This window comes from Nomascus leucogenys, chromosome 12 (assembly GCF_006542625.1).
Source record: "Nomascus leucogenys isolate Asia chromosome 12, Asia_NLE_v1, whole genome shotgun sequence".
In the NCBI taxonomy this organism is placed as follows: Eukaryota; Metazoa; Chordata; class Mammalia; order Primates; family Hylobatidae; genus Nomascus; species Nomascus leucogenys.
Genome location: NC_044392.1, coordinates 61,575,548 through 61,592,340, shown reverse-complemented (window position 1 = coordinate 61,592,340; position 16,793 = coordinate 61,575,548). Strand labels below are relative to the sequence as shown.

Below are 16,793 nucleotides of genomic sequence, written 5' to 3'. Positions count from 1 at the left end.
CCTGGCTTTCCTGACTAATCCATAGGAATCCTTTGTGTTTTCTTTTCCTAGTTCTTAAATATTGTTTCCTCTGTTATTGTAACTATTCTGCTCTTCCCATTTTACAAATTTCCTAGACAGTATCATATACTTATACTGCTTTAGTTACCACTTATACTAGTAGCTAAACTTAGATGTTTATGGCCGCCATGCACTAGACGTATTCACTGATGAGTAAAAACAAATATGATACCTAATTGATGGATCTCACAGGCTCTATCTCTAGCCCAAGGGTCTCTCATGAGCACCAGAACCATAGACACAGGCACCTTAATTTTCTATTAGTAGTTCACACTCAATACATCCCAAACTGAACTCACTCCCCTGCTTCACTCATAACCTATTCCCTTCTCCTCCTCTTCCTAATTTTAATAGGTGCTAGCAACTCCATGGCTTCAATTACTGGTCCATTTTGCTAAGTCTCTCAAGTTTGACTGCTATTCTCCCATTCTACTGCCAGATAGCTAATTAAGGGCTCACCTGAATTACTTAGAGCATACAACTGGGTCTCTACCTCTAATATTCTGCAGAACTCATTCTTTACTGCTACAATGATCTTTCAAAAAGGCAAATCTGATTATTTCACCCCTCCAGTCCCCACCTTGCTTAAAATTCTTCAAGGACTCCTTGTTGGCCTCAGCATAATTCCCAAACCCTTTAATATAACTTACAAGACTCTCTGCTTGAAGAGGGCTCTGCTCATTTCTGAGTGTAGTATTTTACCACTCCAACTTACACTGTTTCAGATTAACTTTCAGTTAATTAACTTTTCAGTTCCTGGAATACATACATGTTCTCTCTCACTCACTCTTCTACATGTTGTATTCTCTTTTCACTCTTTGTCTTGTCCACTGTCCTTTTATGAGTGAAAGAAATTGCTTTCCTGACAAAAAAGATTGGGTTAGATCCTTTCCTACGCATTACAATTATATTCTGTTAATCCCTATCATAACATTGATTACTCTAACACAGAGACTAAAGTCTGTGAAGGCAACGACTATGTCTTGTTCACTACTGTACCTTTGGTGCCTGGCACATAGTGTAAATTTCTAAAATGATTTAAAACTATGATTAGGTTTCAACTCACAGAAGAAGAAAAAAAGAAATTCATTTGAAAACTTTTTCAATTTTCTAATTTAATAGAAATAACCAAAACAATGTGGCTTTCAAACAAGGGTTTAAAACTAATCTAATACAACTTCTACAACACATTCCAGAGCATTATAACAAGAATTATTTACAGGCAGCTAATGTATTAAATAACCATGAAAAGAAAAAACTTGCTTTTATTACACACCAGCAAAAACACAGGAACGAAACAATTAGAAACTGCAACCTTGTTTTAAAAAATTAAATATGATTATTTAGAGAATACGATACCACAGAAACAGCACTTTTTAAGAATCATATTGAAGGGCAGTTAACTATGTGCAAAAATAATAGTACTAGTAGTAATAATAATAATGAGGGGAGGAGACCAATTGAAATACTGGAAGCAAGGAACTAGTAAGGCTGTGAATTTAACCCTTTCGTGTGTAGGTATGTCTACATAAAAAATTAACAGGCTTTCAAATTGCACAAACCTTTTTTATAGGCTTATGTATACGTTTCACTGTGTTTCAAAATGTAGTAGATGCCTACATTTTTCAGAACCAGGAGCAGACATGCATTCTATCCTTAAGATTGAAATTTAGGCCACACTTGAAAGGGAATATTGCAGTGGCACTTACAAAATCATTTTGGTGCCTTCCCACACATATAAATTTCGTGAATGTAAAAGAGGAGCATTTTTAAAGATCACTTTCTAGAAAAGGGCTAAACTTAACTTTGTACATTTTGTAGTTTGATATGACAAATATATCCAAATTAACTTATTTTTGAAGATAGTTTTGTTTCTCCGATACAATAAAAAATATATAAAGGACCACATAGGCAAACACAAGGAACTAAGATGAAAGAAATGCTATACATGCATTTTGACCAAGTAAAAGAAACCATTATATTCAAGAGTACGTGTTGAATCTGAAATGTCTATGTAAACTGTGGCATATAAATTTTTTTCCTTAAAAAAGTACCTTCAATTTTTTTACTCAAACACTTACTTTTAAAAAAATATGCAACTTTCCCCAATTTTTAAAATAAAATGCCACAATATATTGTCATTACTTCCAGCATACATTTAAATTCCTTAATTTTTAAAAGATAGACTGGGTGATATGCATACAAACTTTCCTATAAAATCACCATCCAGGATAGGATTCTGACATGCTATTAGGCAACAGACTTAAAGCAGTGTTATTGCTTTATCAAGGAGGAGATTAACTGTGAGAAAAAAAAAATTAAATATCCAGGTCCGGTACATGATCAAACTGTATTACACCTTGAAAATCTTGAGTCACCTTCAGCAGATCATTAACATAGATGGTACAGAAATTAATAATTCATGGTATGAATTAAGAATCTGTTTTAACTAAGGGAGTTGGGTGCGTGGATTTTTTATAAAACTACTCACTGATCTGATGCTGAGTATGCAAATAAGCAGTGCTGATTTTGACAAGAAATGAGATTTTTATATTTCACATGTTGTACATGAATGGGGGTGGGTATGGGACGTAAAAGCCAAGGGAGATGGGGCCACAGCATCTACTCCCATTTTGGATAGTAAGAGACCATTTAATAACATACGGTAGGCCACAATCCAAGGGCATAGTTGGAAGACCTGAATCTATTATCTTATTAACACTAATCACTAATAATTACATGGCAGGATACCTGCTGAGGTAATTGATAAATCTACAATTTGCACACTTATAAACCTTTTACTTCTATTTAAAAGCATTATTTATTTCAATTAACTAAAAATTCCAAAACTTGTTATCACAAAAAATGAGACAACTGACTTAGCATTACCTAAAATTCCCTTATGTTAAGATACAGAAGTCAGAAAGTACCAACTTGTTGATCCAAAAATAATAACTTCAATAGTGGATCCAATGCCTTATCATTTCTCTGTAGTAATGGTTTGATGTTTCCATATAGAGCACGACCTACAATCCAACCATACTTTAGAACTTTCACATGCTTTGCCTTATAAAGCAATTCCTTCACTCAGTGAATTGGCTGAGCCAAGTGCTGAAAACACAAATTTAGGTCAGCGGAACAGACTGAGCAATACTTTGTTCTTAGTTTTCTGATGGAAGAAGTAAATTGAAGTACAGCAAAAACTTTAAAAGCTTTTAAGAAAACATTATTATGTGGACTTTTCTCCAAATCTTCTAAAATACTGCCATTTAAACAACAAATACAAATGTGAGAGAGTATAAAAACAAACTGCCTTCAGGGACTGACAGATATTCAATTTTGTCTTTTTAAAACATAAACTAATAGGAAAACATGTATCTAAATATCAATTTAAGTTTTTATACTTTTTAACCATAGGTATATTAGAGCTGAAAAAATCATCTTAGAAACACAACGATCAGTGTGCAAGAAAAAAGCTTTAATAAAAAATCTAAAATGAATACCTTAATTTAATGGTGGCATGTTGATAGCTATTAACAGTAATTCCTCAGCGGTATAAATTATCTTAACAGAAGTGGAGGCTATTAAATGTTGACAAAAAAGTGGCTTTTAAATTGCTTTAACCAATCTTAAATTAAAACCAAAAAAACCTAAAAACTCTATCTAACATGTAATTTTACGGGAGCACAATTATTTTTTAAGGCCCCAAATACTGAAAAATATTTACTTAAAATGTGTTTCTCCCCTCAGTTGGCAGAATCTATTTATGACTCATTATCTACAATTTTTTTAAAAGGATCCATTTGAAGAGCAATACAAAATATTAAAATTCAAAGGCCTGACAAAATGAAGTTATACTGCTGCTATTCCTCACTTTCCAAAAATGTGCCCTTAGATATATGTCTACTTACAAACTGAAATCATGGATTTTGTGAAAGAAGAGGGAAATAGGCATAGGCATAAGTATTTTTAAATAATTTTCTCCCTCTTATTAAAAAACTTTTTTAGGAATTTAAAATTTGAGTAAAACGTTTCAACAGTTTGGTATATTTTCAAAGGCTTAAATTATTTTTAAAAAATTGAAAGAAAAGTGAAAAGGAAGCCAGGAATAAAGTAAATCAATAGCAATAATAAAATCAATACTCTTTAAATACACAACCAGAAAGCCTAAATCATATTCCTGTTTACCCCCACCCCTTGTTAAGAAAAGAAAAACAACCCAAAGGAATTTGTATAATAATTTCTTTAGAGCACTTTATTTGATTCAATATGCACTAAAAAATATTGACCTCTTAGACAATTACGTGAAATAATTTTCTGAGTAGTCTACTCTCTGAACTGCTTAAACTGAATTTTTAAAAAGGCAAATAAACGATTTGCCACAAATCTGCTGACTTCTGAAAAATATCTAATGGCAAATTCTTCTATTTTGGTCTCTGAATATTCTAATGTGTCCATACAAAAGTAGGACTAAAATCTTTAATCAAACAAAAGAGAAGCCTGTTAACAGTGTAGAACACACATTTTGAATCTGAGCATCACAAATGAAGAAAAGAAAAATGAACCAGAGCCAAGTTGGTTTATCGGCCTCGGGTGCTGTAATTGGGGTGGTAAAGGTGGGTTTACTCCAGTAACCATTCAAGTGGGGATTGGCTCATTTTCAGGATTTACTTACAGGTCTCTTCTAAGTCCTTTAAGCCCCCAGTCCATGCAAATGTCCCACTTGGTGGACAGATGAGTAATCTAACCCCACCGGGTTTATTTCAATATTTCGATATTTCAGTAATAAGCTGCTTCTGAAGATTTTTTGAGAAGTCTGTTCTCTATTAAAATAAGATAGAACCTCAAAATATGAATGTGAACATTAGAAATAGACAGCATATATTACAAATCCATTCTTGATAGGAACATTAGTAAGAATACACATTAGCTTAAAAAACAGGCTCAGCAAATGTTGCTGATCTGCCAAAAGTTTTAGTTCACTATTTACAAATAAGACAAAGTGAAATACAGAAAATTTTACACATTTGGTAGTTGACTGATACTGTTTGCCAATAGTGGTCTATCAGAAAACTGACATGAAGGAAGACTGGAAGAGAGCCAGTTGTCACCTTCTCAAATTTAAATGTACAGAAAACTAGATTAATTTTGAAACAAACATTCTGCCTTTCATGGGAATAACTGTATGATCACATGATTTGATTGGGAAGTACAATTGTGAGGAAGTGTTTTCTGGAAACGACTACTATAACTCTAAATAATCCACTAATGAAAAGTTACCATTTTTGTTTCAGTAGACCATTGAAGTTGATTAAATGATAACTAGTGGTCGTGTTTCCTAAACCCTAAGTATGAGTAGAAAATAAAACCACTGCTTTGTTCTTTATATCAATTTTAAAACTAAGATCCAACAGCATAAAAATGAGAAAAAATATAATGGCATGATTCAATGCAAATCTGCACTGACATTAAAGTAGAATCTGAGCTACTTGGGTTTTTAACTAGAAAACAACCTGATATGTATGTGTGTGAAGGGGGAGGGTTAAAAGTTGTTTTAATAACTGTGTGACCTAGTCCAAAAAGAAAATTTATCAAGTGACACGAGCCTCAAGTATTTACTCGTACACCAAGTATCCTGCACCAATCAATAGCACACAATCATCATTTGCCATTTCTAACAATCACAGAATCATCCTCATTAGAACAGAAATCCTCAAATCATTTCACTTTTGCTTTTTGCTTTTAAAGTTACAAAGAGTTCTCTCCCCCTTTCTTGACAAGAATGTGTTTCTGTCCATTATTTCAATCTAATACTGTGTAAAAGCTATCAGCTTCTTCAAGGAGGTGCCCACTGTAGGCAGGATATTCCAGCAACACTTTAAAGTTTTCTGGGTTTTCTTTTTTTTTTCTTTTTTTTTTTTTTTTAAACAATTGATTTAAATCCATGTCATTTTACTTTATATGTACTGGTCTCTCATCTGACTTTAGGCGTTTTCTGCGGGGCTGTATAAAGTCTTCATCAGAGTCCTCAGTTACCTCACCATCATCCTCTTCCTGATCAAACTCTGGCAAAGGTGCGAAGGTCCTGTCTGAGTAGATCTCTGTGAGTTTATCTTCAAAGTACAATGCAACTGCTTTCCCTGCCTGAGCTACTTCTGAATCAGCCTGCAAGCAAAAGATAGGAATATTCACCTATTGGTAATGCATATTCCTTCACCAAGTTTGCATGGTCTGAAAAGCTTACCTTCAAATTAATCTCTTGTGTGTCTGCATAAACTTGAACAACTTTCATCATCTAAAAAGGATACCAGAGTCAAAAAAAAAAAAGGGAAATTATAATCCTTTCTAAAGTTATGAGACTGCATAGGATTGGCGACGAAAAGTCAGCCATACTAGGGAGAACAAATTGCTACAACCAGATAAAGTGCTTTTCTAAAATTCTACAGAACATGGAACCATTTTCTTTACAAAGCCCTGTTACTAAAGCTACTGTGAAACCTCAGTAATTGTCTTATTTTGAATTATCAAGGTCAATCTGAATAGGAATTGGTCTGAACACATCAATCTATTCAAGAGAAAAGTATCTGTAAAGCTAATTATATAAGAAACGTTGCTTTAAAAAACTGACAAACTTTCAACAAACCACTTAATAAAAATTCTATCTGTATAGCAATATGTTAATCATAAACTATCTAACTATTACTGAGGCAGGTAACATGGGTCTTCTTATCAACTATAGTTCATGAAAGCATATTTATTTGAAAATAATTTAACTGCACTGAAAAATAAGACAGAATTTGGGACTATAGTTTCTAAATATAACTTCAAACTAGTGAGATTTTACTAATATACTCTGTGTCATACTGCTATAAAGGTGACTTAGAATTTTCACCTTATGAGGATTTTGTTTTGTTTTTAATTTTAAAATGCCATCTGGATGCTTCCAGAGGCAGCTATAGGAATACGTTACAGGATCCAGTGTGATTTATTTTAGTAATAATCATATGGCACCCAAATTACATCAGCAACAAAGAGACTTTAGTATTAATCTTTTAAAAGATTTTGTGGATTCTCATTAAATTCCATTTTCTTCTCCTATAATGAAACTCTTCCATAACAATAATAGAATCGATTTTATCCCTAATAAAAACAATTTCCCTGAAACAGGTATATAATACATTTCTTCTCAAGGCATGGCTAACTCAACCTTACCCTCAAAAACAAAAAAAAAAACAAAAAACAAAAAACTCCCCAAACCAAAAAACATAACCAAAATTAATGAAAGTCACACTGCTGAAATAAGAAAACTTAGTATTATATACTCTGGGCTACTATTCAAGATGGTCACCAGAGATTAGTTTGTTATTTTAAGGTTCTACATTTATGTTGTCAATAATAAAATGCAAGGACATGGGTACAGATACTTTCCTAACAGTACCCAAAATGTAAGCTGTTTATAATCATACTCCACAAAATATACTTAACTACTGACAGTACTTTCCATACTTATGCCAATCCTCAACTCATTTAGAAAAGGATATTTGATAATATTCTTAATTTATTATATTTAAGTATATACTCCAAATCATACACAGTAAATTTTCTTCACTGGAGCTGTTAATACAATCAGATGTTACTTTTGACAGGACTTTAGCAGAAAAAACAATTTTAATAAAATTAAAGTCAGCAGAAAAAATAAAACAAGGAAACAAACAAAAACTAACAAATCAAGACTCTATAGGTTGGAAGTTAACATACTTCATTAAACCTTTCACAGTTCTTGAAGATCAAACGGACATCGGCCACAAAGTCATCTGGGATTTGGTAGTGTTGGGAATGTTTTTTCTGAAGCTTCTTTTTCACGGTGGATAAATCCATTGGTTTCTTTATAATTTTATAGTAGTTTGGTATCTAAAATAAGCACATAATGGCAAATAAGAATTCTCCAAAAATGCCAAACTGTTTAATTTGAAAATGCATAGCATATTAATTTTAGGGAAAAAATTATTATAGAGCCAGCTCCTTGCAAATTTTGAGTATAGACGTATGTACTTTACATCTTCATGAAAACCAAATCTTATGCAGCATATGTGCCAATCTTCATGGTTAGTCCAAGTCCCCAAAGTCCTACTTTTAATAATAAGATTTGGAAAGAAAGCAATTAGCAAGGGTAACCAACCAGTTGCCTTGAGGCAACATTTGACTTACCAGAATTTTATGACTCCTTAAGAGTTTTTCTTTTAAAGAAAAAAATTTACAAAGTATATTAACGTTACAATTAGAATATGATGTGTTTTGGAAAACATCACAGGGAATATCATTTACATCACGAAGTCCTGACTTAGTAACAGAGGAAGTAAGACTATTAGAATGTAAGAAAAATTTACTAACTTTATTAACCATTTAGTGTCCACGCTAGGGAATTCTGACCCCAACCCTGGCAAAAAATTTCTACCCTTGGGATAAAAGTAAAGTTAGAGAAGCTATTTTATTGATTGATTGACTAATTGATTTTTGAGATGGAGTCTTGCTCTGTCGCCCAGGCTGGAGTGCAGTGGCGTGATTGTGGCTCATTGCCACCTCCACCCCCTGGCAATTAACCTGCCTCAGCCTCCTTAGCAGTTGGGATTACAGGTATGCACTACCACGCCCGGCTCATTTTTGTATTTTCAGTAGAGAGGGGGTTTCATCATGTTGGCCAGGCTGGTCTTGAACTCCTGACCTCAGGTGATCTGCCTGCCAGGCCTCCCAAAATGATGGGATTACAGGCATGAGCCACCATGCCTGGCCAAAAAGCTACTTTAATAGTCCATAAAAAGAAAAGATTTGAAAGTCATTTTCTACTTTAAAATCCCTGCACTTAAAGATGAGACAAATTTTCCAGAAACAGATGATTACTGCTTGTACAAAACATCTTCCTTCTGTCTATACCTTTTGTGATTTAAAATTCATTTCTCAGACTACCCAGTAAACAAGTCAACTACCATTTAATATTCTCTAACAGGCCTGGTATGTAATAATGTACTATTCAACAGCTGATGGCTAGCAATAAAATGTGTGTGGAATATTCTTACCCCACTTATTAGGCACCAAACACCTCTAATCTTCCTTTTATTGCAGCATTTTAGAGCCTTTATTCCTTACAAAAGTCAATGACTACAGACTATGCTAAACATTTTACATAGGTTATCTTATATAATCCTCAGGACAACCCAATGAGGTAAAAAAATCGTGTCAGAAAACTTGAGTCTTAGAGAGGTTGAAGAGCTTATTCCAGAAGGCTGAGGTGTAATACAAGCTTAGTCTAAGGCCATACTCTTTTTCTTTTTTTTGAGACACAGTCTCGCTCTGTCGCCCAGGCTGGAGTGCAGTGGGGCAATCTTGGCTCACTGCAAGCTCCGCCTCCCGGGTTCACGCCATTCTCCTGCCTCAGCCTCCCAGGTAGCTGGGACTACAGGTGCCCGCCACCATGCCCAGCTAATTTTTTTGTATTTTTAGTAGACACAGGGTTTCCACCGTGGTCTCTATTTCCTGACCTTGTGATCCGCCCACCTCGGCCTCCCAAAGTGCTGGGATTACAGGCGTGAGCCACCGCACCCGGCCGCCAGAGCCCATACTCTTAAGTATTATGAGACTTCCCCACCGAGCTACTAAGGTAGGCAACTCACCGAAGCAGGAACAGGCTCCTGGAATTCAATACTTAATTCATGGCAATAGAGGTAAAGCAGAAGACGTTCACATTTCTGGCCCAAACAAGGAAAGGAAAGCACATGAAATATTTTTCTCCTAATAAAACATTCTCGAGAATGAGAACTGTATCACAACAAAGTTTGATTACAACAAACTGAACACAAGCCCCCTGTTTACTAGATACTCAACTAAACATAAACACCCAAAGAAAATTCCCTTGCTTCTCATTTTGTTTTCAGACTATCTTTTGTTCTACTTTAAATAAGAATGGAAGATAACTAAGGTAATTTATGGAAGGGAGTCACAAAAGCAACATCTAACACTTTGTGCAAAAATTTATAAATTACTTGGTAATAAATAAATAAGTAAATAAATTATCACTATTGCTCCTCATGGTAATTCCTTAGACAGGCAAGACAAATGTTGGAAGTTATTATCCCCTTTCTTCAAATGACTCCAGTCAGGTTCAAAATAAAAATGGCCTTCTCAATCTAACTCCAAAAATATTTTTTTACCCAATCATGATTAAACTGAAATGCATTTTACATTCACAGTCTTCTATTTATCTAAACTTCTTTTAATACAAGTTTGTATACCCTAAACACGTATCTTGTCTTCACAGATAGTGGATGAGGGTTTTTACCAGTATATACACCGGAGTAGAGCCAAACTTAATTCTAATGACTGCACGACAATGCAAAAGATTCTGTCTTTGGGAATCAGACTACAGGCCAGATTGGTAAAAATCTGAGTAAAGTAAGGAGAGAGTTTCCATTTTTAACATGATGAGAAGCTATTAGAGGATTTTAAGCAAGGAAATGATAGACTTGTTCACTTTTTAAAAAAGAACACTGTTTAATACAGAAAACAAACTACAAAGGTCAACAGCAGAAGCAGTGAGAGCAGTTAAGAGATCATTACAATAGTCTAGATGAGAAATTACGATGTAAGGTAAGAAAATGGTATTATAGTTATTATTATTTCATTTCTAATAGGTTTCTAACCTGAGCAACAGAAATGAATGGTGGTATCATTCAATTAAGGGGAATACTGGGGGAGGAATACAGTTTTTTATGTCATTATTTGCTTGGTTTTGTGTTTGGAAGGAGAGGATTAGAAATTAAGATTTTAGTTGGGACATGTTAAGTTTGAGGAATCTGGATAGAAGGGTCTGTAGTTCAGGGTTAGAGGAAAAAAAGACCAGAAATCATCAATATACCATCAGATGACAGGATTAAAAATTAAATGTTATCAGGTTTTGTGTATGCTACACAGAAAAAAAAAAGGTGTATGCATAGGCAGACAACTACTGAATCCCAGTGACAAATCAACTTATTTGACACTTACCCTTTGGTCCACGGGGCTTAATCCCTGCGCAGTTTTCCCCTTCTTACTATGTTGCAAATTATCACAATCATATTCAACTTCTGGCTTTCCAATATCTCTACAAAATGTGCATATCCAGTCCCCACTAGACAGGGAAATAGGCAATTAGTCCACATAATTGTAAGAAAGCCTGCTCTAGAAAAGCTACTTCCCTAGACAGGGGCCTGGTTTATTTTCTTAATAATTTTTTGAAAAAAGGGAGGTTTTATAGTTGTGAAATCTCATCAGGTGAAGTCATGTGATTAAAAACTCCTCTAAACTTTCCTAGTCATGCATCAATTGATTACTTTCTGGAATGCATTATAAAAATGGCATCTCCGCATTAAAAGGGGATCTCTTAGTAGTGATGAGCAGTACTTGCAGCATAAGGCCTAAGACCAATTCTCTCAGGTCCCAATATCACCATTATGTGGACTCAGTATTTATGAATAAGAAGAGCACAGGTTACAGAGTTTCTCAGGTATCTTGTACTGTTTTGGCATGTATTAAAATACCACAAGTAAATCAGTTCTTTTTTTATGGTCAAAACCTAGAACACACACACACATACCTGCAGGCACAAGCACATGTATATATACCTCCTTTTTTTTGGAGACAGAATCTCCCCCGCACCCAGGCTGGAGTGCAGTGGCATAATCTTGGTTCACTGCAACCTCCACCTCTCAGGTTCAAGCAATTCTTGTACCCCAGCCCCCCTAGTAGCTGGGATTACAGGTGTGCACCATCATGACCAGATGATTTTTGTATTTCTTTTGGGACACAGTTTCACTCGGTCCTCCAGGCTGGAGTACAGCGGCACGATCCTGGCTCACTCCAACCTCGGCCTCCCGAGTTCAAGCGATTCTCATGCCTCAGCCTCCTAAGTAGCTGGGATCACAGCGGCCTGCTACCATGCCCAACTAACTTTTGTATTATTTTGTAATATTTGTATGGGGTTTCACCATGTTGACCAGGCAACTCCTGACCTCAGGTGATCTGCCTACCTTGGCCTTCCAAAGTGCTGAGATTACAGGCACCCACCACCATGCCTGGCCAATTTTTGTATTTTTAGTAGAGATTGGGTTTTTTCACCATGGTGACCAGGCTGGTCTCAAACTCCTGGCCTCAAGTGATCCACCTGCCTTGGCCTCCCAAAGTGCTGGGATTACAGGCGTGAGCCACTGTGCCCGGCTACCTCCTATCTTTTAACCCTGCCAAGTATATACTTTGTTTTCATCAGGATTTCTTATCAAACTATGAATTCTAAAATGATTCGCTCCCTCTCTCTATATAAATAGATATATGGAGATACATAGAGAGATACATACATAGATCCTAAATCTAGGGATTGTACTAACCAATCTATTTGTTTTTCTATTTTAGAGACGGAGTCTTGCTCTGTCACCCAGGCTAGAGTGCAGTGGGGCAATCTCGGCTCATGGCAACCTCTGCTTCCCAGGTTCAAGCAATTCTCCTGGCTCAGCTCTCCAAGTAACTGGGACTACAAGGTGCGTGCCACAATGCCCAGCTAAGTTTTTTTTGTTTTTTTTTTTTGTATTTTTAGTAGAGACGGGGTTTTGCCATGTTGGCCAGGCTGGTCTCAAACTCCTGACCTCAAGTGCTCCACCTGCCTCAGCCTCCCAAAGTGCTGGGATTACAGGTGTGAGCTACCATGCCTGGCTAATTTGCGCCAACATTTTACAATCCTTTCAAAGCATTTGCCATTGAAAGAAGGCATTCAGTGGCAAAATTCTGACATTCCAGTAAATATTACTACCCAAAGAAAAGAAAATTCTTAATTTCAAGATCAAAGTGCCAATGCTTTTCTTTTCTAAGTAAGAGTAAAGAAAAAGAAGGTCCTTATTACATCTCTAGCAAATAACTATCTCCAAAGACTTAGGTAAGAAATTACAATTCTTCAGAAAAATATTCTGGCACTGTTTAAATATCTACTAGTTTTCTAATCCAAAAGGTTGATGCTTTCAAAGAGGGCACTATTATTCAATTAAAGTTACTGCTTCTCAGGAATTCGAGAAGATATATCTTTTCTTTTTTTAATTTATAGCAAGAGAAAAGCTGTGTTTACCCCAAGAATACTGATTTACTTTCGCTAAAAAGAAATTGGGGGACAAGAGAGGAAGGAGAAGACTGAAAAAAACAAGTATGACTCTACTATTTTATGGTCTCTGAAATCAGAGACAAGAGATTGCATGAACATAAAATATTAAAACCTACCACTTGTAGATGCAAAAACTGATCCCTGATAACTAGTGAATTGCCCAAGCTTACTACAGAATTAGAACCAGACTACAGGTTTTGTAACTTTAGCCCCCTCTTAATTTAGAGTTTTATCTATTTTCCTTATACTGAATATAAACTAAAGGCCAAGAGATGAAATCTACTCTTTAACATTAATGTACTACTTAGATCTTAGACATTTTATTGTTAGTTTCTCTGGAAGCTAATACCAAAAGAATAACAGGCTCCTTGTTTTACAGAAATACTATGCACTGGTTAGAAGGCCATCTGCCCTAAACAATCTTCTGTTATTTATTTTTAGCTTATGAAAATCAACACCAAAAATCAATTATTTCACTGGTACCTTGGAAAGCTAAGTAGTGTTGGAACATGACAAGTTAGATGAAAGACCTTTGGACATTTTTCGCAGCACAAGAGATCTCCTCCATTTTGGCAGACAGCACACCAGTCTTCATTTGGGTCATCATCTTTATTGTTGCCATCTCCTCCAATCCTTGCCGACCTGTGCATGAGGCTTCGAATTGGGGACTTTCCATTAACAAGGCTGCTGAGCCCTGACTGTTTGCAGCTTTCATTCATATCTGCAGGTTCAGTTTTCACATGGTTTTCCAGGCTTGCCAATGCATCCAACTCACTTTCTAGATGCAGGTTGGTTGAGAGAGGTGGTGTCAAGCTACTCTCAGGACTGCTCAACTAAAATAAAACGATGACAAATTCTTGAAGAATCATTTAATCTTTATTGTATGCCGTATGTGTATTTAAAAGTTATGTGAATATGCATATAGATATACTGACGTAAAAAATTTATTTTATAGATCACAATAGTGCCATAAAGAAATGACAATAACCCCAAAATTATTCAGGCACACTAACATATATGATTTTAAGGGGTCTGCCCCTCTGATAATGTCTCACTCAGATAATAATTAATTAAACTGTTAAGCTATTGATTGGGAAGTGAGCATAAGGTTATACTTTTCCTTGAGAGAGCTAATTATGGCACACTCCTTTTCACATACAGAATCTTTTGCATAGCATTTTAGAAGCATTCTATAATATCCTTCTGCTCACCTATCATTCTACTATATTGTAGGAAGGTTGCAACAACATAAAAGAAATCGTTCACCACCCTTGGCACCCATTTTTTTTTATGGGGGTACTTTCTAAACCAAGTTCTGGATGAAGAGGTAACAGTACTCCAAAACCAAGGCTGAATCTCTTGCTCTCTGAATCTATATATACTGTGTTAAATATACTAATACCTTGAGATGAATTCCTATGTGCCAACCATATAAAAAAGGAAAAAGAAGCCCGGTCAGAAAGAGAAAACAAAAATCAAAATATTTAAACCAAGAGGGGCTTGGCCTTCCTTCATTCTATATTAGAAATTTTACAAAATGTTCCACTCAAGGAACTCCAGAATGATTAGTAATACATAAGCCAAAAGACAATCTTCCTATCACAAATCTCTGATCAATAAATTTCTTTTCTGTCAGCAATCTTAATGTTGAGCTCAGAGGTCCAGGAGAATCCCAAAGATCTTTTGTGGCCTGAGATTCAATGTGACTATTGAAATAATAATTTCAGGACAAGATACAATCTGATTTAGCATCATGGGAAGAATATTGACTAAATACAAATTCAAAGATAATTTCAAATGAGTACTTAATACAATTAAGTCTTTTCTGATTAATTAAAGCTGACTCTTAGACAAAAAAGTTGAGTTAGAAAAAGAGATATCTGGCTTGTGCCAGGCATGAAATTTCAAAAATAAATAAATGTTTCTAGAACCACTACTTAGTCTTAATATACTCAGAGCTGAAGGAATCAATGAAGTGATATCTTTAAGTCCCTGTCAGACCCCAGTAGGAGCTTACCATGCAAGCACTCCTCCTGCCATCCTCTGTTTTTTCTTGTTTTACACCTCCTGAAAAGCTACATATTTCATCTTCAGTCCCAGGTTCTTGCTTGACCTTCACCTGATCAGATTTGAAACTAAGACTTGTCTTCTCAGCAGTTCTTCCTGATGACCCACAGCTAATAAGAAACAACAAATAAAGATCACATACGTTTGACTACGTGGCATAAATAAAAACAATTATATGAAAAGTAATGTTCACTAAAGTGAAGACAACAGACAATTAACTTTATAGAAGGATACCTCATAATGTAGTTAAGGGGAATGTGGTATAAAGCCTAGCTTTAAACTCTTTAAAATTATGCAGCAACTTTCAGAAGACCCTAAAAACACATTTTATGGTTTGAAGCACTTCTATCTTCACACACACACACACACACACACACACACACACACACACACACTCCTATTTCTTAGCTCTGTCCACTGAAAAGGCCTAAGAAACAATGAGCAATTCAGTAGCAATGAGTGCTATTAGTACTAGAATATTATCCTCAAACACCATTTTCCTGCTTTCCTGCTAACACTACCAGAACTTCCTGGGAAAGTGGCTGATTCCAAGTCTGAAGCAAGAAATGTACAAAATGAACCTGAAACACTGTTTCACCGGAAACACGGAAGCTTAAATAAGACTGCTGTGATTACAGCAAAAGGACTAAGGAGCAAGCCTGAGAAAGCTCTGACAGGCCAAAGATAGAATAATGTTAAGTGTTCAATATATACATACATACATACATACATAACATATATAATGGATTAAAAGATATAAAGTATGTTTAAATATCTCAGTCCATAAAGGTAATAACAATAAAATTGTCACTGTTGGAGGGTGCTGGAAATCAATTCATTACCACAAAAGCAGGGAAATAAACAGAAAGAATTTATCCTATCTTTCTTATAACCCAATAGTTGATGACAGAAAGTTTCTCTTTACAGAAATATTCTAAAGAAATAAAGAATGATACAATAATTAAAATATAATATTTCAACCAGCAGAAAAATAATAGAGCTAAACAATGATTATTAACGGTTGCCATCACAAAAACCCCCAACCAGGCATAATTCGCCCCTGATGGAAGTATACACTACCACTACACTACCAAGTCTTCTTGCTCTCCCTTTCCCCAAATCAAACCTAAATCTGATCAACCCTCTTGACCTAAATACCAACATAGACAAAAAAACAAGAGGCAATGTACTTAAATGACAAGATGGAGAAATCGGGAAAACATTGTAGGAGAAACTACACTTTTACAACAAATAAATTGATACTGACATAAACAAATAAACTGATGGCAATGTATAGAGCTTATTTGCATCTGATTCAAAGAAATCATCCGGTTTTTTTTAAAAAGGCATTTGTTGCAAAAATTGGGAACACTAAATATTAACTGGATCTCTACTGATATTAAAGAATGAGTTGTTAAATTTTTTTAGGTGTGATCATGGTTCTGTGGTTATAAATTTTTAAAGTTCTATTCATTAAGTGATACATACTGAA

At 35.2% G+C, this 16,793-nt stretch overlaps 1 protein-coding gene across 4 annotated transcripts in view; it reads right to left on the bottom strand.

Annotated features, from left to right (window-relative positions):
• Positions 1–1,145: 1,145 nt before the first annotated feature.
• Positions 1,146–16,793, bottom strand: part of TRIM33 (tripartite motif containing 33) — a 124,118-nt gene continuing 108,470 nt past the window's right edge. The window contains exons 15-21 of one of the 4 annotated variants that reach the window (XM_012500551.2): positions 15,252–15,411; positions 13,718–14,067; positions 11,098–11,221; positions 9,729–9,803; positions 7,819–7,971; positions 6,305–6,355; positions 1,146–6,225 (exon numbers count right to left, since the gene is read on the bottom strand). In XM_012500551.2, coding sequence (XP_012356005.2) covers positions 6,013–6,225; positions 6,305–6,355; positions 7,819–7,971; positions 9,729–9,803; positions 11,098–11,221; positions 13,718–14,067; positions 15,252–15,411 — 1,126 coding nt within the window. In that variant the 3' untranslated portion in view covers positions 1,146–6,012. The remainder of the gene's footprint in view (positions 6,226–6,304; positions 6,356–7,818; positions 7,972–9,728; positions 9,804–11,097; positions 11,222–13,717; positions 14,068–15,251; positions 15,412–16,793) is intronic. The other 3 variants (XM_030824796.1, XM_030824795.1, XM_030824797.1) reach the window with 3 other exon arrangements.